Source organism: Wasmannia auropunctata, unplaced genomic scaffold, assembly GCF_000956235.1.
Source record: "Wasmannia auropunctata unplaced genomic scaffold, wasmannia.A_1.0 LD336047.1, whole genome shotgun sequence".
Taxonomy (NCBI): domain Eukaryota; kingdom Metazoa; phylum Arthropoda; class Insecta; order Hymenoptera; family Formicidae; genus Wasmannia; species Wasmannia auropunctata.
This window is the reverse complement of record NW_012026843.1, coordinates 59,043-84,826: the sequence shown is the minus strand read 5'-3', so window position 1 is coordinate 84,826 and position 25,784 is coordinate 59,043. Positions and strand designations below refer to the sequence as shown.

Sequence of the window (25,784 nt, the reverse complement as noted above, 5' to 3'; positions counted from 1 at the left end):
TATTATTAAAATTTGTTAGAATAATTTATTACAATAAGCATGACTTAAATATATCATGGCTTATTTATAATAATTATAATATATTATTATATAGAATATTATATAATAGAATAATATACATGTATGTAATAACTCTATAAAAAGTAGTTTATATAATTCATCGATACGTAATAAGAGCATAAAAATCTGAAACAAAAAAAATTATACGAAAGCGATAACTTTATTGATGTATGTAATAGATATCTATGATTGTTTTGCATAGAATTTTTATTCCTTAATATGTCTTTTATTAACATATGCGTTTTTAATTAATGTGTGTTAATGTATGCAAAATAACGGACATGTTTTCTACATATCTAAATATATATATAATAATAATAAATATATACAATAATGTATAGAGCTACACAAAGTTTTCACAGCTTAACAGCTAGATGTGCAGCCTGGCTATCTTGTCGCAACTTCAGTTTTACAAATAATTTTCATCTACTAATACTACATATTTTTATCGCATGAAACTAAAACGTTCTGCTCTCGAATTACTAACGGCGCCGCCTTTTGACAGTTGCTCGAGTGCGTGAACGACGATCAAGTGACTTACTACGCGAATGCGAGTCGCGACCTACAACCGTCGGAGGGTGATCCTTCGCCCCTTCTGACCCCCGATCCTCTACCCGATCCCGCGGAAGAGCCGCTTCCGCTGCCACCTCCGACTCCAACATCCGCACCAACCACCGATATTGTCACGGCGCCACTAACTACAAATGTCCAGGTACTAACAACCTTAACTGCGCATTGTCTGGTTCACGTAGACGAGGACACGAGACTGTCGTTGCACTGAATATTCGCGACAACACTCGAATCAATTGACGATTGAGAATGTGAGAGAAATCACGTACTAATTTACTGCTGGAGAACAGGACATTTTTTTAAGTCCAGTTCTCTTGGTGATAGTCATGATAAAAAAATGACCATGATTAAGAATAGCTCTTACAAATAGTAATTTATATGTAATGACAGTTTCGATCCATCGTTTGCAATGTCCAAAACTTCGCACGAAGAAACTCCACATTAGCCCTGTGTCCTGTGTAGTGTCCAAAGAAAAAAAAAAAAAAACGAAACGCAGTTTGTTAAAGAAGACTACACGTAGTTACTTCAACGTACATTTGTGCATCGTCCTTCCCTATGATACGTATTCTCGCGGTATATGTGTATTCTCGTCGCTTTTACAACACCGCGCAGCCAGAAATCGCAATCGTAACTCAGCGATGGAACTTTCCAGATGAACGGCGGCCAGACGCCGCGGTGCCTGCGTCGCGCGGACTCGGGGATGCCGCACGACGAGCTGACACCACGCTCGGACTCGTCGAACTCGCCGCCCCTGGACACGGTGGGCAGCGGCGGCGGCGGCGCCGGCTCGGTGACCGGGCACAGCAACACCAGCAGCAACAGCGAGACGTCGAGCAGCGGCGTGCACAGTAACGCGAGTAACGCCAGCAACGCCAGCCACAGCAGCTCCCAGCGTCGGGCGACCAGCGTGGACGACCTGACCGGGGAGCCGCGCGAGGAGCCGCGCGAGCAGTGGCGCAGCTGCTCCCTTCAGCGCGGCACGCAGCCACCCACGGCGAACATGACCTTCTCGCCGCCCACCAGTCGCCCCGGCACCAGCCAGTCCTTCTCCTCGCCGCAATACGTGAACCACGTGCCGCCGTACAGCAACGCCGCCGGCAACGAGATCGGCGGCGCCGGCTGCCCGGCGGTTATCCTGGAGAACCCCAACGAGGCGACGGTCGTGATCCGCCGCAAGCTCTCGCGCGCGAAGGTCACGGATCCGCTGAATCCGAACGAGGAACCGTTCGGCCGTTCCACCAACATGAGGATGACCTCCTTCACCGAGAGCAACGACATCCGCATACAGGCCTCCTCGGCGACTCTGCCGCACTATCCCACGCAGCCTATCGTCACCTATCCCCACTGCTCCACGATGCCGCTGCCGCACGCGTCCCACAGCGTGGCCGCGGCGAACATGAGCGGCGGCTCCACCGGCAGCTGCGGCTCCGTGCCGAGGCACACCTTCGTGCCGCCGCAGGTCCACACCACCGTGCCGGCGCACACGACTCTCCCCTCGCATCATAACGGCGTCAGGCTGCTCCACGCTAACGCCGTTGGCCCGAGCAATCCCTTCGTCAAGAGATTCCCGCCGGTGCACGTGCATACCCAGCCCTGGGCTCTGCCGGGCCATCACACCTTCCCGCAGATGCCGCAGAGCAACAACAAGCTCACGGTCACCGCGCAGATCAGACAGAGCGACCGGGACTCCGCCAACTTCTCCATGGCCAGCAGCGGGGACTCCGACACGTGTTTGCCCCACTAAAGTCCGAGGGCTGCGTAGTCACGAACTTAAATCGCGTTAGGTGATACCTGGTATTTTCGTATTGATATTTTCGTGATGACAAATGACATCGGTGGGGAGCGCAGTTTCCAGGCGTAGCGTGTACCGATGTCACGATTATGATCTCCCCAAATGCTTTATGGATGAGAATGATGAAATGTAATAGACAAAGAGAGGGAGAGAGAGAGAGAGAGAGAGAAAAACTTTGCGCGAACTCGAGAGGAGTATCTTATGAATATCTTGCTTCGGAATCGATGAATCTCTAGGACTCACACGGTTATAATACACATTTAATACGCTGCATTACTCGTCAGTATGGATCAAAGAAGAAGCTTTTACGTATTTCATATCGCATGCTCAAACATCGGAATTTTAAGGAAATTAATCGGATTAAGATCGAAACGACATATCAATTTCTGCCGTTTATTAACGTATAATAAATGTGGCATTCCTTAAAATACGGGTTATCTCTATTTTTTTACAATCTGATCTCGACGTGTCTCGGTCAGATTTTACCCGATTATTTGTGTAAGTGCGTCTATGATATTAACATAGAGTTTATTGCATAAATTGCGTACAAACGTGAAAAATTCCATTCATTTGAATGAGCAACGTGCGTCAACGTAAACACATAAAGAAATGACAAGTTGACTATATAAATGATTATATATATAATATCCCACAGGTAGCTTATGGAGGTAATTGTAATTAAAAGACATCACTTCCGCGTTGCATACATATCCTGTATGTTGTGATTACGTATATTCCATTTTATCTTTAACCTCACAGCAATAAAGGAAGATATCTGAAATGGAATAATGATAAACAATAATGGTAAAACAATAGATGCCTCGGTCAAGAGAACTTCGGTCTGGATTAATGCAAAATAGTTCTAAAGCAACAATAACTAATTATTGCAAAAGTATAAGTAATGCACATATATCACAATTTAACGGAAAGTAAAGCGGATTTCAAAAAGTATAATACAATTTAAAAATTATATAAGTAATAATAAATCCCTGCTGGCTCTCGAGTTTGCGCAAACGTCTCTCGATACGTGTCGACGTGTGCTTATAGCTGAAATCATCTTTCTCATTTCCTTATATCACGGGGGCAGAGGTAGAGAATACAGAAAGAAATTAGCGCTTAATGCCGCATTTAAATGCGGCAAGAGAACGGGCAGGCGAGAGTGAGAATAACGTATAGTTATCCCATTTACGGTACGGAAAAAAAAAAGTTATTGTGTTGTCCTAAATAAAATTCGTGTATAGAGTGAATTAAGGATTAGTCGGTTAAGGAAAGAAGAATGTGGAAAAATCATGTGGGTCGTCCCCCCTTCCTCTTCGTACAGCTTTTGTATCGACGATTAAGATCTTTTTTCCACCGATAATTGTAAATTTTGTTAAAACGTAATTTGTACATTGCCAATTGTTTGTTTGTACTCTGCGACTCGGCGCGATGAGTCGCTACTATGCGATAAGATGAGAAGAAGAAGAAGAGCCATCGGAATGCACATTCAAGTTATGCGCAATACGTTTCTTCTTTCGTTTGCTTTCGGTCTTTTTCTTTGTTTCCTTTTTTTTTATAGATTTATCGAGAATAAATGTTTGTTTGTCGAATCTTCTATGAAATGTATGTTTAAAAATAATTAGGAATTACGTGCGAGACGAATACGCGAGCGGTTTTATATGAGTCACTGTAAAATACACAAGCGCAGATTGTAAGTCGTACGATTTTCGGCCTTGACAAGATTTTCGGGGTATGCTGCAAATATTATATACCGTTACGTTGAATCTTTTTATGGCCTGATAACGGTAACTATAATCTGCCACTTTGATCGTAATCGTGTCGTAAGATGTGCGATATTAGCAGTGCCATTGAAATTAATATAAGCACACATACACATACATATACACACACACACAATCAGAAAAGGGACGGTTCCGTTACTTATAGAATTAAAACCCAGTGAGCCAAGGGCTGAAGATATAAAGATATAAAGTTAGAGATTTACCGCGAGGAGATAATACGTGCTATTTATTTATTTGCGAACAGCCCAGCACCCCTTCGTAGCTTTAATGTTCTATCTTTTCGTTAGGAGAATTGCGCAAAGTATATGCGCACAATGCATATACATAAATGCGAATTTTCGTACATTTCATTTTATATTGCTTCTCTCTGGGAGAGAAAAACATAAAATAAAATTTTCGCTTCATTTCTATTTACATAATTTATAACGATACAACGAGTATATTTATATTTAATGCTTGCAATATATATTCAAATAAATTGTTGGCGCTTGTGAGAGAAGAGAGAGAGAGAGAGAGATAAGAGAGAGCGCGGTCTATGACAAGCGGATTGAGGAACGATTTACTGCCATTCAATCATGAAAGAGAGATCTGCAGATCTCGAATTACATTTACTTGTTTCGTCGACTGCCATGTTATTTCGTCCTTTTGTCAATATAAGTAATCACCGTACTCGTTTACTCGTACCTAGGCATTTACTTGTGCGTATGCTATCGATACATACGTACATATACATATATACATATATATATATATACAGATATAGATATAAAGCATACGTTCTCGTTCTAAGTTGTGTTCTTTCGCGACTATATATCACTCTATGAGACGCGTGATGGTAGAGAACCTGGTCTCACGAAGGATGCGTCGCATCCTCAATGTTAAGTCTTTCTCGCAATTTAATGCAGCAGAACATTGCCGCATAATATGACGCAACGTTCGTTTCACCTTCCACTCTTCGACGAATCTTCCGGAAGTCAAGTTGTTACAAATCAGTTTGTCCGCCCAACGATATATATCAATATTAAAACAATGTTGCATACCACGGATGGCAATGCATATCGTTGATTTGTAATTATTCGACAAGGGTAATCAAATTCGTTTTCTAACAGAAAACGAATTTAATTGCGTATACAAGCCAGCGAATTGGCCTTCCGTCAGATTGCGATAGGCTAAGAAGGAATAATTGAAACTGACGTAAGTTGGAAAAAAGATCAGACAAATGGAGTTATATCGTTTCAATTGAGATCAATAAATAAATTTAATACGTTAATTTATAAAAAATAAAAAATAAATGAATTCACTGATTTGCAATTCATGTCAATTAATATGATCTTTTTGACTTCATTATTATTATGATGTATTATTGCCTATCTATCTATATTATTATTATTATTGTCATTGTCAAATGTTTTATAATATATTGTCAGCTTTGTATAAAATTGTACGTATCATTTTTCGAAGTAAATGAAATGAAGTATTGCACTTACTTGTGTGCGTGTGGTGAGCGTAAGAACACTTTTTGTAATCACCGATATGAAAATACGGACGCAATGATGAACAAGTAGTATTACGATTGTATACCAGTGTGACATGTGGCTGCGGCTGAAAAGGCATTCTACGCATTCCGTAAAGATAATAACTGCAACAATAAAAAAAAAAAGGAAAGTGTGAGCGCGTTCTTGTACGGCATTGCTCGGGGACTCATACTTTTCATGAGACAATGCAATATGAAACCAAAATATCTGTATTTTTCAAGTATCTTCCAGTATTAGAAGTAGCGGGTGTTCTCATCCTTGTTCATAGAATATTTCTGTTACGGAGTTGTTATAACGAGCGAAGGTAATTAAATAGCTCACGAAATCGTGCAGGGAAGATTTACTCTGAACAAAAAATTCCGCGCTTTCCATTTACTTAAGGTATTACACGAGGAAATGTGATGAGTAATCCAAGTGCAAATCTAATGGGTTGTAATGATTGATCTTGATACTATATATCAAGGAGACATTTCATCCTGTAACAGTACATTTTTAGCGGCATTTTGAATACTCACATGGGCTTATCAAGCTACTCACGAGATAGATTCGATTCGTAGTGCAGATTTAGACTTAGATTTTTGAGTTTCCGATTCTTTGTCCGTGAACCGTGAATAAGCGCGGTTGTCTTGTAAGCTGTGTGGAAAGCACCTATCAAAGCACAAGAGATCGACCAATTGATCACGAAAAAAAAAAAAAAAAAAAAAAAACGGCAAGTCCGTCACTTTTATACGACTTATCGAGCGCTTTGTCATTGCCGATCGTACATATCATCTCGCAAGGACCATGCATTTCGCGAAGACATTTACGAGGGATACTCAAGCAATAGCACGAAGCATCGATCAAGGGCTGGACCAGACTTCTTAATGATCAATGAGCTCTAATGATACCCAATGTAGTGCGAACATATTTTTTAATGACTATTTTCAATACGCTAGTAGATGAAGAGGATAGAGGAGAATTTTCGTAGAGAAAAAGAGAAGAAACTTGAGATTTAAATTTGGAAAGATTTATTCTGTCTCTCCTGTTCGTAGCCCTGTATAGTCCGATAATGCTACCCTCGATTCTGTTTCGACGTAGATACATAACGCTAGAATCACGTATTTTTCTCAATCCAAATGCTTCGGCATGACACTTTCTTCCACGCATTCGCGCGCGTGTCCGTTATCAAGAAATCTCCGTTGCGATATTCTCTTATCTTCAATTCATTCAAGTTATATATTTAAATAAAAAAAAAGAATAAATTTTCAATTTCAGATCATACGACTTACCTCGATATATTTTTAGCTTTTAGCGATTAACTTTCTTGTTGCTTACTAAAAAACTTACTTGCTGCTCTAATTTATTTTCTATCGTTTTGTTATATAAATTGAATAAAAGTTATTAATGTCGTATACATACAAATCAAATTTCTTTAATCTTTCTTTTTAATTATTATTTAATATTTTTAGTTTGCTCAGGAGATTCTTCTAAATTGCCAACATTGTAAAAAAAAATTAAGTATTAAGTCGAGTACTTTATTCATTATATATTTTCAAGAATAATAATGTGGATTAACTTTCTTTTGCGAGCAGCATTCATAATTTATCAGGCATCCAACGGAGAATCCTGATAGCGTTAGCACGCGTATATACAATCGATACATTATTGATCGCGCCGTTGCAATCGCCATTGATACAATTTTTTAAGAATGCACACAGCAACGGTAGTAGCACAAAGAAAAAAAAAACCTATCTTTTGATAACTGCACAATGAACGGCGGATATTGCTGCGGCGTAATCGCGACGACCATCATAGAAAATAGTTAATCGTTGACGACGGGCACGCATCTCGAAATCATCAATCATGACACAGTATTTTCGCGGTATACCGTTCGTTTGGAGTTAAATAGAAAATTTATATAGCATTTCTGAATATACAGAGAATGAGATTGAACGGAAAATATAAAGTTACTTTTGTACTATTCCTAATCTTTCTCCTAATTCGATCTCCTTTATAAAAAAATCATGTCTATTATTTTATTCGTATCCACAAAAATTTCGTACACGTATTTATATATTTCTATATATTTATATATTTTTTGCTTGTGTCTGTAAGTTTTGCAGGGATGCCTGCCCCATTCTCAACGACGATATTTTGCTTCGTTATACTTGCGTGCTATTAAAATCCGATAATAGTCGACATCGACGTGCGCGAGGGAAACAAGCGCGGCGACGAGACACAAAAAGCTGCCTCTCGCAGAAATATTTTTTTACCGTCTAGCGTCAGCGACCGTACTCTAATTCGTTTTAGATCCGGCTAGAACCTAGACGTAGGTATGACCGTAATATGCAGTCGAGGAAGGCTCCGCACCGGAGGCGTTTCGGAGGCAAGGAGCAAGATCTCTGTTGCCATGTGACACAGAGCCCTGAATCGCTCGTACCTTAACTAGTTAGCAAACGTGATACTATGATATTATGTAAATTTCTAAATTAATTAACAGCCCTCATCTATTATATACTCATCCTAATAAGCGAGAGATAACACTCTAAATTCGTTGCAGTGAGATTTCACTTTAACTTAAAGTGAACTTGAGTCACTGCAGTTAGCAGTGACATTTTAACTGCTAGTAAAGTGACTTTTTTACTCTAATGAATTTTAGATGGAATAGGCTCCAAAAAATAATCAAATATAGTGAAGTAATTGCCTGTGAAGAGGGGAATCTTATAGATGCATATTAGCATCGAAAGATATTAAATTGTTCGTCAATTTAATTTGTTACAACTTTCCGATTTCATGCAAAGAACTGTGTTTTAAGACCGACAGACCGTGCGGCGCGCAGATCGTGTGTGGTTGGATATTTTAACGATAAGAATTTCACACATCAACACCCGTGTCGGCTCTCCATTTAGGCAATTACTTCACTATATTTTTTACTCTAGTAAAATTACTTTTCACTGTTAATATAATGAATTATTTTCTACCATCAAAAAATTTTCACTGCTAAGAAAGTGCTTTTTCACTTCTTCTACAGTTAATTAATCAGTTTTCTTGCAATGGGTGCTACTGCAATCATGTCACTGTTACCATAACAGTGACATTTTTCACTGTTTCTAATTAAAGTGAAAATTTCACTTTAACAAAAGTTAAAACTCACTTTTACATACAGTGAAAATCACTGCATAGCAGTGAAAACTCTGAAATCGACCTTTCACTGTATGATAAAGTGACAATTTTTACTGCAACGAATTTAGAGTGAATGTTTAAATTTTTAATTGATATTCTTTTATTTTTTTTTAATTTCCACTTATTTAAGAGAGAAAAAATAAAACACATATAAAATCAAATATAATCATCAATAAAATCAGAATAAGGAATTTAAGAATAAACACAAGATCTGATTTAATATTTTATAGCAATAACATGTATAACATTTATAAAGTCCCGTCGTTTGCACGGAGTTAAGGTAACGAAGTAGATGACACCGACGAAGGGCCGAGAGAAAAATTGGCTGATCGAAATCCCCCTTTTTTTTTCTTATTATTTAATCATTGATCGCGCGAAATCCTTGGTTCCACTTCAGCAAGAGCATTGAAGAAAGAGCCAGTCAGAGCCCTCCAGAGAGTCGCGTCCCAGAAACGTGTATGTATAACCGCGAGAGAGCGCTTAATCGATGTGTCATTATATCGACGGCTCCTCCGAAACACTTGTAAATAAATTTAAGAGTCACGCCGAATGGGGAGAACCGCGAGAGAGTGCGAATGTGTGCGTGCGTGCGTGCGTGTGTGAGAGCGCGAGCGAGAGACGGACACATATACAGCGAAAATGTGTACGAATAACTGTATAAAGACTGATTAGATTAGCCTTGGTATTTATTCGAATTTAATGATTAAACGCTAACGCTTTGCGCGCGCCCTAAGAGAGACAGAGAGAGAGAGAGAGAGAAAAAAAGATAATATTCGCGGAGCACGATGCCAAAGGTATTCCCCCGAACGAACTTCGTTTTTTCGGTCAGAGTATCGGTACGCCGATCGACGGCGTCTCGTTGATTCGAGAGGGATTTCCCTTCTATTGTTACAATTCGTTTTCCAGCTCGTCCGAAGCGAGAATTCGGCTTCGCGCAATCTTTTTCCGATTCCCGAAGAATGTAACGCTGGCCTAAAGTTTTGGAGAACATTTCCCTCTCCCACCCCGCCTGCAGGATGATTCGCTTCATATCGCTACTTCGTTCAGTTGCGCGTGCGATCTCCGGTAACGCGTTCTCAGCAAATTGAGAAAAATTAAAGAGTGAAGGCTGAAGGAACGATGTATACGGAGATACGCAACACGTTCCGAACGAATGATCTGCGTTATTCCTTGCGCGCACGCTTTAGTTCCGATAGATATTTTAGTGATCGACGATACGTTCTGACACACATCGTGCTCGAATATGAACGCAGCGAAGAAAGAGGGAAGAATGACACGCGCGATTATTAACAGCGACATTATTATCGTCACAACGTATCAATATTATTCAATGCATCGTATAAACCAATAAACTAAATGTAAACTTTGTATATTCATTTACTAAGAGAATAAAAGTAAATTATTCGATGAACAGCTTTGGCGCGCTCGATTTCCCTCGATTCCTCCGATCAATCTTGCGGGAGCCAGGAATTAAAAGGGCCTGGAAAGAATTTTATTTTCCATACGACATATTTATTGACAAATAGCAAATATTTTCATCAATATATCACAATCATTATATTATAAAATGCAGCAATTATATTATTTTATTTAATATTCACAAGTTTTCCATTAGCGCCCTTGCTCTTTTCAATTCTGAAAAAGAAAAACATGAATGTCTTTCGTTATAAAATGTGTAAAAACAAAATCAAGTATCTGTGTGCGTACAGTACGAAATTGAAAAGTTGTAGCAGATATATGTATAATAGATTTTTTTATAACAATTATAATCTCGATAAAAAAAGGCTATTCTTTCTCTGGGAGCCACTTTTGCAATTTTTAAAACTAAACCATTTTAAAACTAAACCATAAACGTACCCTTCAATAAAACTTGCACATCATCTTTGGAGATATTTATAGTAGAGTCTTCCTCTTTTCCATCTACTTTCTTCAATTTCAACGTCACAGCGGAAACAGGCGATGAGCTGTCGCAAGGTAGTACCTCGATGGAGGACAAGCGACTGACTGCGAATATAAAAGTTGGAACTAAATTTTTGTGTAGATCAAAAACATCCGACGTAATCGAGAAGATATTCCCAGATATAAATGATAAACAAATCTAATAATTTTCATATGCTTTGACGAGCTTTTTGGAAAGTTAAATTTGATATTAATAGCACATCTCTTTGATTTAGGCCTGTAAAAACACAGAGCGCGCACCTCTTAAAGACTGAGATGAAAGAACGGCCGTGATCTGGGGACAGTGGTCTGTGTGAAGCCGTGCCACAGCTGTGCTATGTTCTCGCGGAAGCCCCAATTGTTGCAGTTCGCTGCTCAAGTCGGCGGCGGAAACGCCATATCGGGCGGAAGATGTGAATATCAATTCGAGGGCGGCTACCATTGCCTTCGCGTCGCTTACATCTATAAATAAAATGAATGTCAACATTTTCTTTTCTTTTTTATATCGGCTATTTATCATCAGCATCGTTTAATTTGGCGATTACATTAAAATACATGAAGTTAAACGCACCAAGTTTGGCGTCTTGTGTGATCTTTTTAATTTTTTCCTCCTAGAAAAATGGAATATAATGCAATTGAGGAGAGATCTGTCATATACTCGAAATATAGATTAAAAAATATAGGTATAATATATGCGTATAATTTAAATACTTCAATTATTTATTTCAACTATTTTTTTTTATTTCAACTTAAATTATTTTATATTCAATCTACCGATTAATATAAATTTACATCCAAAATAAATGTATTCAGTATAATCGGAAAGCAAATCTCAGCATACTGTCACGAGTTTTAGCAAAATAATAAATTAAAAAAAAAAAAAAAAATTTTTTTTCTATTGGCTTCCGTATTAGTGTTGGCAATAAAAAACAAATAAAATACAAAAATTGCAATCTTACTTACATCAAGTTCTCCTTCGGTCAAATATTTAGCTACTGCTTGACCTAGCATTTTCATTTTAATTGAAGTCTAGAAATAAAACATTCAACATGTTTTTCCAACAAATTTCTCAGAATATCTTTTATCTTATTAAATGTATAATGTATGTATATAAACGTATCGAGAATCTAATATAATATTATATAAGGGTCTTATATAAGAATATACTCCAGAGAGAGAAAAAAAAAATTGAATAATACCATTCGCGAAAGCGTGTTGATTTCCGCCAACAACCAGTCTGGACAGTCGCCATCGCCGAGAAATCTAAATCTCTGGTATAAAATATAGATTTGTATATTATATTGCATTTAAATTATAAAATTATTTTAATAAATTTATGCATTTATATATTTTAAGAGCTTATATTATAAGTGTTATGGCGCAATCATTTTTCGCTATTGTAAGATCTAATAATAAATTAAATATTGTAAAACAGCATCTAAACTCATAAAAAGTATGCTTAACAAAATTAATTAAAATTAATATGTGTGTTTCATAGTTTATTAATAATTAAAATAAATTTCAAATGTTTACTGGATACGTACAAAACTTTGAGTAATAATTAGAAAACACATAAATTTATGCATTGATATATTTTAAAAGCTTATAAGTATTATGGCGCAATTATTTTTCGCTATTGTGAGATCTAATAATAAATTAAATATTGTAAAAAAGCATCGAAACTCGTAAAAAGTATACTTGTTAACAAAAAATAATTGCGCTATAACGCGTTCTTTCTCTTACCATTTTTGTTAATTTCTTAGTTTGTGCTCACGCTAAACTCCGTTTGTTTCACCTGAAAATCATGCAGAACTTTCAGGAATTATAGTGAAATTTTTTAAGTATTAAAAGACCTAAATAACAGTTTCATACAAGTGACAAGAAATTTTTCCACAGCCAGGATAAATTCAGAAATAAGAAAAGCGCGAAAGCGAAAAAGTCACGATTATTTCTCCTAAATCTAATAATTATAATTATTTATCGAATTATCAAATCCTGAGTCTCTCGTGTTGATTTATCCTATACAGTTCGATGAAACGTTTAATCAACTTGGAACTTTACCGTCGAGCATTCGATCCTGATCGTGCAACTGTGGCGGATATCTACGTCAGTCAATCACACGACGTCTACTGCGGGCCACGGGTTCACCGCGTGGGCCCTCGGGGTGGAAAGCAGGGTGACTTTTTTTTCTGCCACGCTGCTCCCTAACGATACCTCGCTCTCACACACACCGATAATGTTTCTAACAATAAGCATCATAACGTTACGACGGCGGGGAAGTGAGTGGACGTGGACGTCAGGATGTTTGCACTCGTTGGCAGAGTAGATTGGCGTGGGGCATCCGCGCCAGGTGAACGAATTCCCCATGCAATCCGCCTAATCCTTCGACCGCGACGGGATGGCCCACGGGAGTTTCGACCAGCGGACATAAATATCCGGACGCGAGTCGGCCCATCGCCATTCTAGTCGAGGAATTCGCGAACGTCGGAGACACTCACCACCAACAGGTGAACGCCGCAACAGGTAAGGGATGCCGATAATTGGCTCGGAAAACGGCGAATTCTTCCGCGATCTTCCATTTTTCACTAAACCGTGATTTTATACAAAATTATATTATATAAATCAACTAAAGATCGTTTTTTAAAAACTTTTAACAGTTTTTTTTTTAAGAAAAGCTAACAAGATAATAATTATAATAATTTTATGCTTCTATTTTGATCGACAATTTATGTTGATTAATTTCCATAATAATAGTTTGAAATATATATCAATTACAAAGTTATCAATTTTATTAAATTTGTCGATATTAATTATGTTAATAAGATTATGAATAAATCAATTTTTTCAATTTGTTTTTATTTGTTCATTCTCAAATTTCTACATTAAACTCTTCTAACGAATCCATTAGCTTCATCATTAACTGATTGTAACAAAATACTTTGTACACTTTTCTTCTACTAAATAATTAATGAAATAGGATGGATAAAATTGGATCAGTTGGATGCCGATATAATAGACGTCGATATTTATAATCTTATTAATTAGATAATTAATTGGATACTAAATATTTTTTTATAATAATTATCTTAATATTTTCTTACTCATAATAGGGACACTCTGAAATAATAAGACTGTTATAACAGAATCATAGCTTTCTTACATTATGCTAAATCATATTACGAAGCAAAAAGGTATATATAATCTGCGCGATATAAATCTTTTATCCTTCAGCAATGAAGAAAATATTGCTGGCCACAACCTTGCTATCAATGGCAGTGTCCGAAAATATTCTGGTAAGTGAAACATTGTTTATAGCCATTTTTAGAACAATATATTACAACTGTTTTTACAAAAATAGATGAAAACGCGTCATATATGAAGTGCTGCACATTGACTTAAGTGAAACAAAGAAAATAGACTTCAAAAATAGAGAATTATTCATCGTTCGATTTATTAAGATTTAATAATAATGTGTGTAAGAAATTGATTGAAAAATAGAAAGTTATTTATCATTTGATTTATTAAGGTTTAGCAATAAAAAATTGATTTTGTGTTTTGAGATGGAAGACCACCCAAGATTGAAAACGGCATGGATGTGCGACAAGCAACTATGGAATAGAAGAACAAAGCGAATACCACGGAAAGATATTCCTTTGGAAATAGAAGAGTCCCTCAATTATGACGACGCCAGACAGTTCCCTCGAATTTCAGACACGCGATTCATTAGCGAATCAAGAAAACTGCCTTTAATGGCAGTCATCAGGTAATATAAAAACAGTAACATTTTTTATGGCAATAGTTGCTTATCTGCGTTAAAAATTTAACTAAAAAATTTTATATATGTCTGAATTTATATATCATTCATGTATTATTACAAAAATATCAAATATCAGAAATAGTATATATCGATGTAAAAATGAAGGATTTTTGGATATCAGCGTTTAAGTAACTATAAAAAAAAGAAAATCCTATTCATTTTTAATTCTTTATTTCTTATTTAGTATAACAGATTTGTAATTTAAAATTCCTTATAAATGTGACATTAAAAATGAAGTAATAAAATTTTCGATAAAATAAGATCGAAATTGATTCGGAAAATTGCCGCAAGTAAAATAAAATCTTATTAATTTTTAATTCTTTATTTCTTAATTAATATAAGAGATTTGTAATTTAAAATTCTTTATTGTAACGTTAAAAATAGAGTATAATAAAATTTTCGACAAAATAAGATCGAAATTGATTTAGAAAATTGCCGCGAGTACAGTTAGAACACAGTATGAATAATAAAATGTTGAGACAAATGAGAAACCAGATATATTATAATTTCATTACAGGCGGCATGATTTGGCGCGGTTTGCACAGGTTGACTTATCTTCCGACAAGTCAAAACTTGACGGCACCAAACCAAGAGTTTTAATCTCCATCGGCATACAAGAGGAGAAGAACACCGACAACGATCTGCAAGAGGACTGCTCGACAAGGAAGAGCTATTGTAAGCACAACCAGGGCTGGCAGATGCAACAACCGTTCTACGTGGACGAGCCAAGGTCGATTGACATCGACGTTGACTATATAGACTCTTCTCAGCGTTTGGATAACGGCGATCCTTACATATTGACACGGGGAAAGAAAATTTACAGAATTGACGATCCGGAGCAGGCGGACAAAACTGTCGAGGATTACGAAGCGACTCTCGATTATTTGAGCAAAAACAAAAAACTGCTGATAAAGAATCGAGTGAGAAGATCCGCCAGGACGAACGGAGGATCTCAGGATGAAACGGCCGATGAAAGAAACGATCGGATGAAAGAAAGAGATCACTATGATTCTCTTCAAGATACGGACCGAGACACAAATAATACCGCGATCATCAAAATAGAAAATGTAGGCGAAAAATCCTTCGAAATCAATAAAATATCGGAAGACGAAAAGGCGAAGGCTGCGAATTATGATGTCTTTAATAAAATATACGAAAAAGTCGATCCAAAGAATTTGGCGAATAGATCGTCGCGTAGATATAAATTTACAAAGCAAAATCAAATCTCCGGAAATGGAGACATAATCACAGACTTTGTTGAGCAAAGACAGAAGATACAGCGCGAAGATATTCCCAATAATACTGAAAATGGCAGCGGCAAAACTGCGAAGATCGATCAAATAGAGAGACTTGATGATAGCAAAAGTTATTTTACTATTAACACGAATAGAAAGTCAGTGTTACTAAAAAATCATCATCTCCCCGAAATCCGTAAAAAACGAGAGATCGGTAGCGTGTATTCTAAGAAAGATGTCGAAAAGAACGAGACCGAAACATACGAGCAAAAGAATAAAGTTTACATCAACGAGCTGAACGATCTAGGCACACCTGATAATCTTTTCACGTTATCTCGAGATAAAGATTCGATTAACAGCGAAAGCTTGAATAAGAAAGATCTAGATGGTAATAAATTCATCGAACGAACGTGGGAACTTCATTACGCGCATCGCAAGAAACTGGAAAACGAAGGGGCAGCAAAGAATGAGGAAGACGGATCTGAAATTAATAACGACAATGTAGGAATAGCGAATTCACAGTTAACGAACGCAATTAACTTCAATTCGAAAAACTTCGAAGCAAAGGCAAAGACGAATTATCGATTACGTGAGAGGCGTAATATCTGCAAAGCCTGCAGGATGAAATCGCAGTTCCAGCGGAATGAATGGTTGAAGGACATCGGGAGGAAGATTCAGGATTCGTTGTCTTTAGAGCGAAGAGACAAGCACAGTGGTCCAGATATTTGGACCCTAAGCCCCGAGCCTTACTTTATTTCCCGAGGTAAGAAAGATTTCGGGAGGGACGACCTCCCGTCGATGCCGAGGTCGCGGAACACGAACGACGGGGAGCGCGCTAAAGCGCTGAGTTTCCCGGTCGCGGACGGCCTTCTGCGAACGCTACTGACGGAGATGTCCAAATGCAACGACGAAAACTGCGGCATGAACGCGAACCGGCTGTCGAACGAGCGACTGTCACCGCGAGACCGACGCGATCCGCGGCCCGGTATGCTCGAGGAAATCTTCGCGAAATACGATCCGTACTACGTGGCCAGAGGAAAACGAATGAGCCGAAATCAGAGGGGTGTCTCACTCGAGACGGATGCGATGCAGTAGGCGCGTAAGGGACATGTTCAGCAAGGCATAATTGTTAGCTTCGCGACGCTCCGAGAACGCTGAGAGAGGAGCGAGGCAAGTTGTGGGAATATATCTTCCCACAACTTATTCGATTCGACTTGCTTCTGATTGTGAAACACGGCAATCCGATGACTCAGCTTTTTCTCAACTGACAAACGCATGTCGAAGCATGCAACGAATATTGTAAGATATATCTGGGAGAATAAAGATAATCTCATTTAAAAAAAAAACTCGACTGCATCAACAAAAAAAGTTTGCAGGTACGAGAGGAATTCTCATTCTACAAGTACGAAAATTTAACTCGAGGAAAATCTCTCTACATATACGGATAAAAAAAACGATCTTCTATTGACAGCATTAACTAACAGCAACTGTCACTGAATTAACTAGATTATTTTCAATTAGATTACTGTCAACTAATGTTGTTAATACAGCACCTTTCTTTCCTGAGTACTCACGGCAATTAAATCTATATTTGTATAACTTATTTAAATTCGTTAACTTATTTGTTTATACATGTACAAGCGTCGCCGAAATTCTAAATATATGCAAGAGAAAATGCATGGAGAGAACAAGTTTCGATTGTAAGTTACGAAAACGCAATTTGTAACATATATTAAGCAAATGCAAATGAATATAAACATTAGGAGTTAACTAGCGTACATAGTCGATATGTAAAATGTTCTTCGTGTTCTACGAGGATAAGTTAAAAAGTGGAGAGATTTTTTTGTAACATCGTGTTTGACTTTGTGGCTTATTCTGATAATCAATGTGCTTTAAATGCTATCGTTTATGAGCGAATAAATTGAAAAAAAATTGACAGAACCTACATCTCGTGAATGTAACATTAGCTACAAATATGTGAAAATAAGATGTACAAGACTGAAAAATATTTCATTCTTCTGTCTATTATGTTATGCTAATTTCTCATATTAATTTATATTATTTTCCTTATTTTTCCTTTCTTTTTGCCAATATTATAACCTATAAAAGCACAACTGTTGGAGAAATATCCACTTGTTTCGCATACTGTGAATTATTCAATACCGTGATATGTTAAACTGCATTATCGTAATGATGTTTATTGACAGAATAGTGCAAAGAAAGAACACCTTACCTGATAAACAATGATATCTACGAAAATTGACACTGTTTGACGTTTGCGAAGGCAAAAGAGGTTAAGATTGTGACAGTTCAAGTCGATAAGTTAGCTAAAATAAACTGAGGACTGACAAAAGCAGCTCTTCCAATCCGTTATCGATAAAAATTAAAAACTTTGTTATTCATGTTGATCAGCACTATTTATGTTTAATTTGCTAAATAAAAGTAATATGGATGAGAAATCTATGAATTTAATGGTGAAATTTATCTCACACATTTGTGGACTTTTTGTGGTATATAAGTCTAGGAAATCGACATTTCCAGCTGAAGGTAAGAAAACACAGTGAAACTAAATAACAGAGTGGATATACCCGCGCGCGTTTTAATCAAAAAGCTGTTTGGGAACGTTACCTTAGAAAAGTAATGCGTTATACTGTTATCGTTATTTTTGTAAAAAGTAATTCGTTACCGTTATATAACTCATGATTACTGACGTTAAAAAAGTAATGCGTTACCGTTACTGTTACTTGAAAAGTAACGATCATTTGTTTACTATTTTAAAAATAAGTTTAATTAGATTTTAAATTTATATTATTCGATAGTAATTATTTATTAAAGGTAATTTAATTATAGGTAATAATAAAAATATTAAAACTTGAACTCTCTAAACTAAATTGTATATACGCATCATATACATATATAGAACAAGTTTTTCTTTATATTTTTTTATGGAAAGTTAGATTAAATTTATTGTTTTTAAACATTAATGTCATTATTAAGAGTGCATTTACTGTCAGTACTGAAAATCTATAATAACTAGAATACTTACAAACTACACATCATGTACTAAATGTATAATGTATATTTTTCGATATACGTTTCTAGCTTTTGATGCTTATATTAATTGCACCATCTAGATACGCCATCGTTTATATCATTATTGTATTAAATTATATTATTAGGGGCCGTCCATATATTACGTAAGCATATGACTATAGGCGCGGGGAGGAGATTAAATTCTGACAAATAAACATTGAGGAGGAGGGGGTCGTACATATATCTTTACGTAAAATTTGTCATGTCTGCTGTCATGAAAAACGAGCAATATTAACTTTACATTGAGCGTAATCGCGAAAATCTTACGTAATTATAGAGGAGGGGGTTCAGAAATTCTGATATTTGCTTACATAGGGGAGGGGGGATAAAAAATGGCCAAAAATATGCTTACGTATAATACATGGACGGCCCCTTATGAATAAAATATTTATTATAAATCAAAAGTACACATATCAAATAATCGATGTGAACTAGACCAATATAGGTGCGCGACGTCCTCAACTGGAAAACTTTTTTAAATATTAACTCCTGTTATCGGAACTATATAATATAAGTAGTTGAGCGCATCCATTATCTGAACCATTTATATATACCTTTCTGAATTATTGTAGCCTTCACATATTGGTACAAACAATTCCACTGCAGTCTTATTGTGTTACGCGACAAATTCTATGTACATCAGGTTAGTTTTAAAAACTTTTTACACATTTTAGAATTTACATCAGAATTCACGATAAAATAGTGTAATTGTACATATTGTACGTAATATTATAATTTAAAGCTAATTATGTTTAAAGTTAAGTATTTATCAAATAAAAAATGAATTAATAGGAATTTTAATAAATTATTTTTATTATTATGCTATTTTACACACAACAGCTATTGTTAAGTTATAACAAACAATATTTTTTATTTTTAACTGATACAATCTCTTTATATCATTATTTTTATATAAGCTATAATAAGTATACATTATATTTTATAAAATAATAAATTGTCAGTCATATTAATTTCATGATATGTATCTTAATTAAAATAACATTCTTCTATAAAACAACTTTCTTACAACAAATGCGTAATAATTGTCGCTTATTAAACATTTTTTAAAGAAAATTTCTCACATTAATCTTCTTATAAATTAACTTTTAGTTATGTAAATCATAATAATTAATATTGTAAATTGTAGTTTTGTCACTGTAAAAACTTTTTTGCATTGGTGATACTACTATACTATTTTTACAGATTTAATTATTGAAAAAATTTGAAACTTATGGCACATAACGCGATTTATCGTGCTTGATTAAATGCAATCTATAAGTTAATTATATTAAAATTGCAACATTTAATTATTTTGTTGCATTATTTATAAAAATTAAATTAAAATTCTGAGCTATTGATCGATTTGACATTCTTGCTAATTTTGCCAAGTTAACACATTGATTATTCATTTTTAGTATCTTAAGTTACTTAACTTTATTATACTGTCATACTTAATTTATTGTACTATACATAACAATCGTTATACGCTATCGTCATAATCAGTTAAGAAAATAAATCTTATTATATTATTTTTATTACTGAGCATGTTATATATTTAATTATAAAAAATTTGTACAACCTTTTATACTTCTAATTCCACATTTCTCTTTACATTCTAGCCACTGTTACAAAGAGAATTTGCACAGTAGATAATTTTTTGTTTAAAACATACTTTCTTTTTTGAGATGAATATTAACTAATATATATGAATATATCACTTTTCTGCACGATAAATTTTCCAACGAAATAATGCATAGGTGATTATGTGTAAGCACAGTAACGAAGAGCCAAGTATTATTAGAATTACGTAAAATGGCACTGTTGGCATGTCCATCATTGAGAGAATCTCTTTCGGCGAGTTCCAGTAACAATTGATTTTCAAGCATGATAGATCTGGTCGATCAAGGTAGACCGCCTGCATTACTCCTTCAAATGCGTATCTGCAATAAAATTTTATGTTAATTAAGAAAATGCAATAAATAAAAAATAAAATAAAAATATATTGCTACACAAATTTAAGGTACTGTAGAAACAATAATTATTGACAATTAAATAACTGTAACTATAAAAAATGGTTTGTACAAAAAAAATTATACAGAAATATTAACAAATTTAAATATTACGTAAGTTTTGAATTAATAATTGCTGTGGTATAAAATTGCACCTGAAAAAGTTTACAGTGCTTAAGGGCTGTAGGTATATCGGTATTTCGTCTGTTTTCAAGAAAAATCCAGCAAATAGAACAAATGCTATATTTGTTACCGGAATTATAAATACCCCTATCTGAAAGAAATTATATTTAATCATTATTTTTTCATATTATATTAAATTAAATTGAAAAATTTGTTTGTTACTATCAATTATTTTATCAATCATCTGGAAAACTTGTTATTATAAAAATTATCTAATGATTTTATAAGTAATTCATTCCTATTATAAATAATTAAAGCCGCAATATTTTTCCATATAATATTGTAATGTGTAATGTTAAATTGTATAGTTTCTTTTGTAGCCTTTTTAATAACGTACATAAATATTAATTAAAATAATAAAAGATACGTTGTTAAAGTACCTCAGCACCAAAAGCTGCGCCTAGAAATATCCCGAACGTTAATCCAATAATCATCGTTAATAGGCAAACGCTCCATACTTTTAAAATTCTATCATATTCCATTGGCTGTCCTGTCATATAATATAATATAAGCACAAAAAATGAGGTGCAAAGTATCTAGAAAGTAAACAAAATGTTAATTGATTTAAGAAGTAATTAAAAAGACAACTTATTTTATTACAATCTAATATTAGCTAGAACATTATCTCTGAAAAGAAATAAATAGTAACAAAATTTTAGTGCTAAATTATATCATACTTGCATCGGGAGATCTGTTAATACTTTTACGCTGTAGTAAGATCTCAAAGAGTACCAATCATTTAAATGTTCCTGTAAAAATACTGCCGCTTCCGTGGGAACTACAGTTAGATATGACGGTTAGATGCATTTAACACAATAAAATTATTTATAAAATTTGCATTGAAACGTATTTAGGAATCATAATTTAGAATAGTAAGTTGAGAATCTTGTCAAAGTGATTTTATCAGTTTTTTTTTTTTTTTTTTTAGAAAAAAGTCATACAATTTAGTCAATTTATCTTGTCAAAGATTTTATCAGTTTTTTTTTAGAAAAAAAACAGAAACAATTTAGTTATTTGTTGTATTAACAATTAAATAACATAAATTATACATACATTATGTTTATACATAAACGATAAATTTATATCACTTACTTGTTAGCACTGTCAGTACGGAGTTTAAGAAAAATGTAACCATCAGAATGATAAATAAACAAGAGATGTTGCTCGTGACTCTTTCTGCTTTGTCACCGAAGTCATAAAAGATTATCCCTAATACCAACCCGATTACGACGTGTATCGCAAATCTTAGTTTTGTCAACATCTATAAAGTCAATAAAAAAAGCAGCATTTTGATTTCTCAAATCACAATAGTTCAAATATACTTTTCAAAAGTTTTTACTCACATTATCTCGCTTGATGCAAATTAGAGTTCGTAAAAATAAAATCTTTTGTTCTTCCCAAGTCGATTTTTTTTGTATTATGCTATTTATAGATATATCTTTATTGTCTGTCTTACATTTTTGTTTGAAATTAGTCAATGAATCCAATTCTATAAAAAACCAGTTAATTGCTCAAAATTATTTAAAAAAATTGAAAAATTTGTTTTTTATATTTTTATGAGTTATTTTGCTTAACATTTTCATGCTTTTTAAATGATATTAATTTTATATCATACGCAAGACATTCAACTTTGATATCCTATACTTCTGAGAATCTGCAGTAGGTATTTGAAAGACAAAATATTAACTTTTATTATTATAGTAATCGCTAAGCAAGATAAATGATTACGTATAAATTAGTATACGATATAATTACTACAATAAATATTAATAATTTATTATTAATTAATAAAATTAATCGACATAAGAATACAATGTTTAAATAATAAAACCGTATATATTATATTTTATTATTTAAACATTGTACTCTTATGTCGATTAATTTTATTAATGTTATATTTTTTACCTTCTTTATTATGTTCATTGCGTGATCTGAACTTTTCGTATTCATTACGACATATCTTGTGCAGATTCTCCAAATCTCCATTCATTTGTCCGGTTATTACCTCAAGCACTGCAATTAGAAATCAATTATCTATCGTTTTTTATAATTACCTATGTGATATCTTTAAAAATTTTAATTTTTAAAATATAAGAAAACTCGACAACATATTAACATGTATTCATTACAATTTAAATATGATTAAATAGATTTTTAAATAATGAATACTATTTATTAAACATTTATATAAGTTTATTTTAAAAGTATACATTTCCCAAAGATTTAAATCGTAATAATAATAATATTATTACACAAATGTTCATATTTCTTGTTATGATGCTTATTGCAATACTAAATAAAAAATAATACTATTTTTTGAAATTAATTACAAATTGTATTCTTCTTATTAAAAAAATTATGTTGCGTAGGAAATATAAAAAAAAAAAATTTTTAATTAAAGAAAAGTTGTGCGTATAACTCTATATGTAAATGCTTTTTTACTAATTCTTTTGTCTTTCTTTAATTTTTTTTATCAAGTCGATGATAGAGTCAATATTACCAAATTCGGCTATATTGCAGAAGTTGGGACACGTAAATCCAGCAATATTGTATGTTTTTAAGATCTCGCTCTTTGGGCCGCAATACATACATCTGCCTCGATTGAGTACCATAATGTCATCAAAGAGCGAAATCATTTTCCTGCTGGGTTGATGTATCGCACAAACCACAGTGCAGTTCGTTCTCGCCATATCGTGCAGCAAGTTAATTAGCTATTCAAAGCAAATCTTATATTCCGATGTGGAATATTAAAGGCATATTAAGATTAAACAATACTGCAAAGCGAAACATCATAACGTTTCAACGTTGCAACGTTGCTGCAATATTGATGGTTTGTTGTATAGAATTATTAGCAGAATATAACAAAAGATAAACATTTCGATTTATGTCAGTTAATATCGAATAACGCCTTTGTAAATACAATCGTTGTTAATACGTAACTGCATTAATAATTTATATACCTGATTAGAAGTCACACTGTCGAGGCCGCTTGTTGGTTCATCTAATAAAAAAACGGATGGCTTGGCGATCATTTCTACGCCGATAGAGAGTCTCTTCCGTTCGCCACCGCTTAATTTGCTTGCCAATGTATCCAAGCAATTTGATAAGTTCAAACTTTTTGCAATATCGTTTATCTAACAGAAATATCTAATATACGTATGTAATATAATAATGTGTGCAATACGTTATTTATATAGCTCTGCTTACGAGGGAACCTCGTGAAGTGTTAAATCCTGATCTTAATAAAACTTTGTACTCTTACAGATTACATAAATAGACGAATTTAAAAAATATTAGTTGATGCTAAGAAATGATTTGGAAGGGTGAAATCATCCTTTATATGTAAATCAATTTTCAGATTTTTTTCGTTATATCTTGAAAACTTTTCAAGATATCAAAAAATGTTTTATACAAAAATTTTACAGTAATATTATCTCTATTTATTTAAGTTAATATTTTAAGTTAGCATTTTACAAAATTTTTATTTTCAATATATTTTTAAAAATAATTATCAACGTAAATGAATAGCTATAATTTTACTGTAACATTTTTGTATAAAACATTTTTCAATATTTTGAAGTTTTCGAGATATAACGAAAAAAGTTAAATATCGTTTTTCTATAGAAAGTGACAAAATCGTGACAATTTCCACACGTGGAAATGATAACGTTTAATTTGTCACGAAAAACAATAAAACAACATTTCCGCATGTAGAAATCATATCGTTTTGTCACGGAAAACAATATATATAAAACTATATTTGACCAATATCTATATGTGTATATAATATAACTAGTTTTATAACAAAGTTAAATTGTCAAATTCTGATTTTAATGTATACCTATAAATGCTACGAGCGTATTATTTCCACATGTTACGTGGAATTAATGTTTTACATAAAATGCAAAATATTCTTTGATACCGATCTTAAATAGTTCTCAAGATATAACGAAAAGAACTGAAAACTGCTTTACATATGAGAGGTAATTTCAATCTTTCAAACTGTTTTTTAGCACAAATTAATATTTTTTAAATTCACCTATTTACGTAACCTATAAGTGTAAAAAGTTTTATTAAAATATGAATTTAACACTTCGCGAGGTTCCCTTGTTAGGCTTGTTAGTATAGCACGAGCTAAGTATTAGTAAAAAATATAAATATAAAAATATATAATAATTATATATATAAAATATATTTATTTATAATTTTTATACATATGTATATGTTAAATATTTTAAATATATATAACATATAAAATATATTGATTAGATAATAATATATATTATTTATCCAAAATCCTCAAAAAGTCCGAAAACTCTAAAATATCTCAAAAATGATCAGTTATATAAGCAAAAAATATATAAAAAACAAAGTTGTACAACTAAATAAAATGTGTTTAACGGTGATAAGAGTTTGACTTTGAGTGGAGTTTGCAAGATCATATAAAAATCAAGTTAAATTTTTAAAATGGAATCTTCTATTTTTTATTGCATATTCTTGTAGTTTACTTCAAGAGCTTTCCAAAACACTAAATAAAGTATTTTTTTGTTAAGTATATATATCTCGAATTATGAGACTTGAAATTTACAGTACCCTCAGCATTAGAATT

The 25,784-nt window shown here is 33.9% G+C and overlaps 4 protein-coding genes across 6 annotated transcripts in view; 2 read left to right on the top strand and 2 right to left on the bottom strand.

Moving 5' to 3' along the window:
* LOC105451686 (protein tincar) overlaps positions 1-4,581 on the top strand; it is a 131,301-nt gene extending 126,720 nt beyond the window's left edge. The window contains exons 14-15 of the mRNA XM_011692290.1: positions 566-772; positions 1,283-4,581. Coding sequence (XP_011690592.1) covers positions 566-772; positions 1,283-2,374 — 1,299 coding nt within the window. The 3' untranslated portion in view covers positions 2,375-4,581. The remainder of the gene's footprint in view (positions 1-565; positions 773-1,282) is intronic.
* Positions 4,582-10,425: 5,844 nt separating this feature from the next.
* Positions 10,426-18,402, bottom strand: LOC105451684 (COMM domain-containing protein 4). 3 transcript variants are annotated; one of them, XM_011692284.1, is made up of 8 exons: positions 18,124-18,402; positions 12,582-12,633; positions 12,038-12,109; positions 11,802-11,867; positions 11,410-11,449; positions 11,100-11,300; positions 10,758-10,904; positions 10,426-10,535 (listed from the first exon to the last, which is right to left on the bottom strand). In XM_011692284.1, exons 2-8 carry the CDS (start codon positions 12,582-12,584, stop codon positions 10,498-10,500), a joined length of 567 nt encoding a protein of 188 aa, XP_011690586.1. In that variant the 5' UTR covers positions 12,585-12,633; positions 18,124-18,402; the 3' UTR covers positions 10,426-10,497. The 3 variants fall into 3 exon arrangements, with proteins under 3 accessions (XP_011690586.1, XP_011690587.1, XP_011690590.1); XM_011692285.1 differs by lacking the exon at positions 18,124-18,402 and adding an exon at positions 12,900-12,988; XM_011692288.1 differs by lacking the exon at positions 18,124-18,402 and adding an exon at positions 12,711-12,889.
* Positions 13,283-17,898, top strand: LOC105451685. The gene is made up of 4 exons (XM_011692289.1): positions 13,283-13,361; positions 14,070-14,131; positions 14,399-14,601; positions 15,173-17,898. Exons 2-4 carry the CDS (start codon positions 14,072-14,074, stop codon positions 16,983-16,985), a joined length of 2,076 nt encoding a protein of 691 aa, XP_011690591.1. The 5' UTR covers positions 13,283-13,361; positions 14,070-14,071; the 3' UTR covers positions 16,986-17,898.
* Positions 18,403-19,915: 1,513 nt separating the features above from the next.
* LOC105451696 (ATP-binding cassette sub-family G member 4-like) overlaps positions 19,916-25,784 on the bottom strand; it is a 7,520-nt gene continuing 1,651 nt past the window's right edge. The window contains exons 2-10 of the mRNA XM_011692305.1: positions 24,136-24,309; positions 23,676-23,886; positions 23,081-23,188; positions 22,519-22,664; positions 22,268-22,436; positions 21,853-21,953; positions 21,556-21,711; positions 21,148-21,266; positions 19,916-20,923 (exon numbers count right to left, since the gene is read on the bottom strand). Of these exons, the coding sequence (XP_011690607.1) occupies positions 20,698-20,923; positions 21,148-21,266; positions 21,556-21,711; positions 21,853-21,953; positions 22,268-22,436; positions 22,519-22,664; positions 23,081-23,188; positions 23,676-23,886; positions 24,136-24,309 (1,410 nt within the window). The 3' untranslated portion in view covers positions 19,916-20,697. The remainder of the gene's footprint in view (positions 20,924-21,147; positions 21,267-21,555; positions 21,712-21,852; positions 21,954-22,267; positions 22,437-22,518; positions 22,665-23,080; positions 23,189-23,675; positions 23,887-24,135; positions 24,310-25,784) is intronic.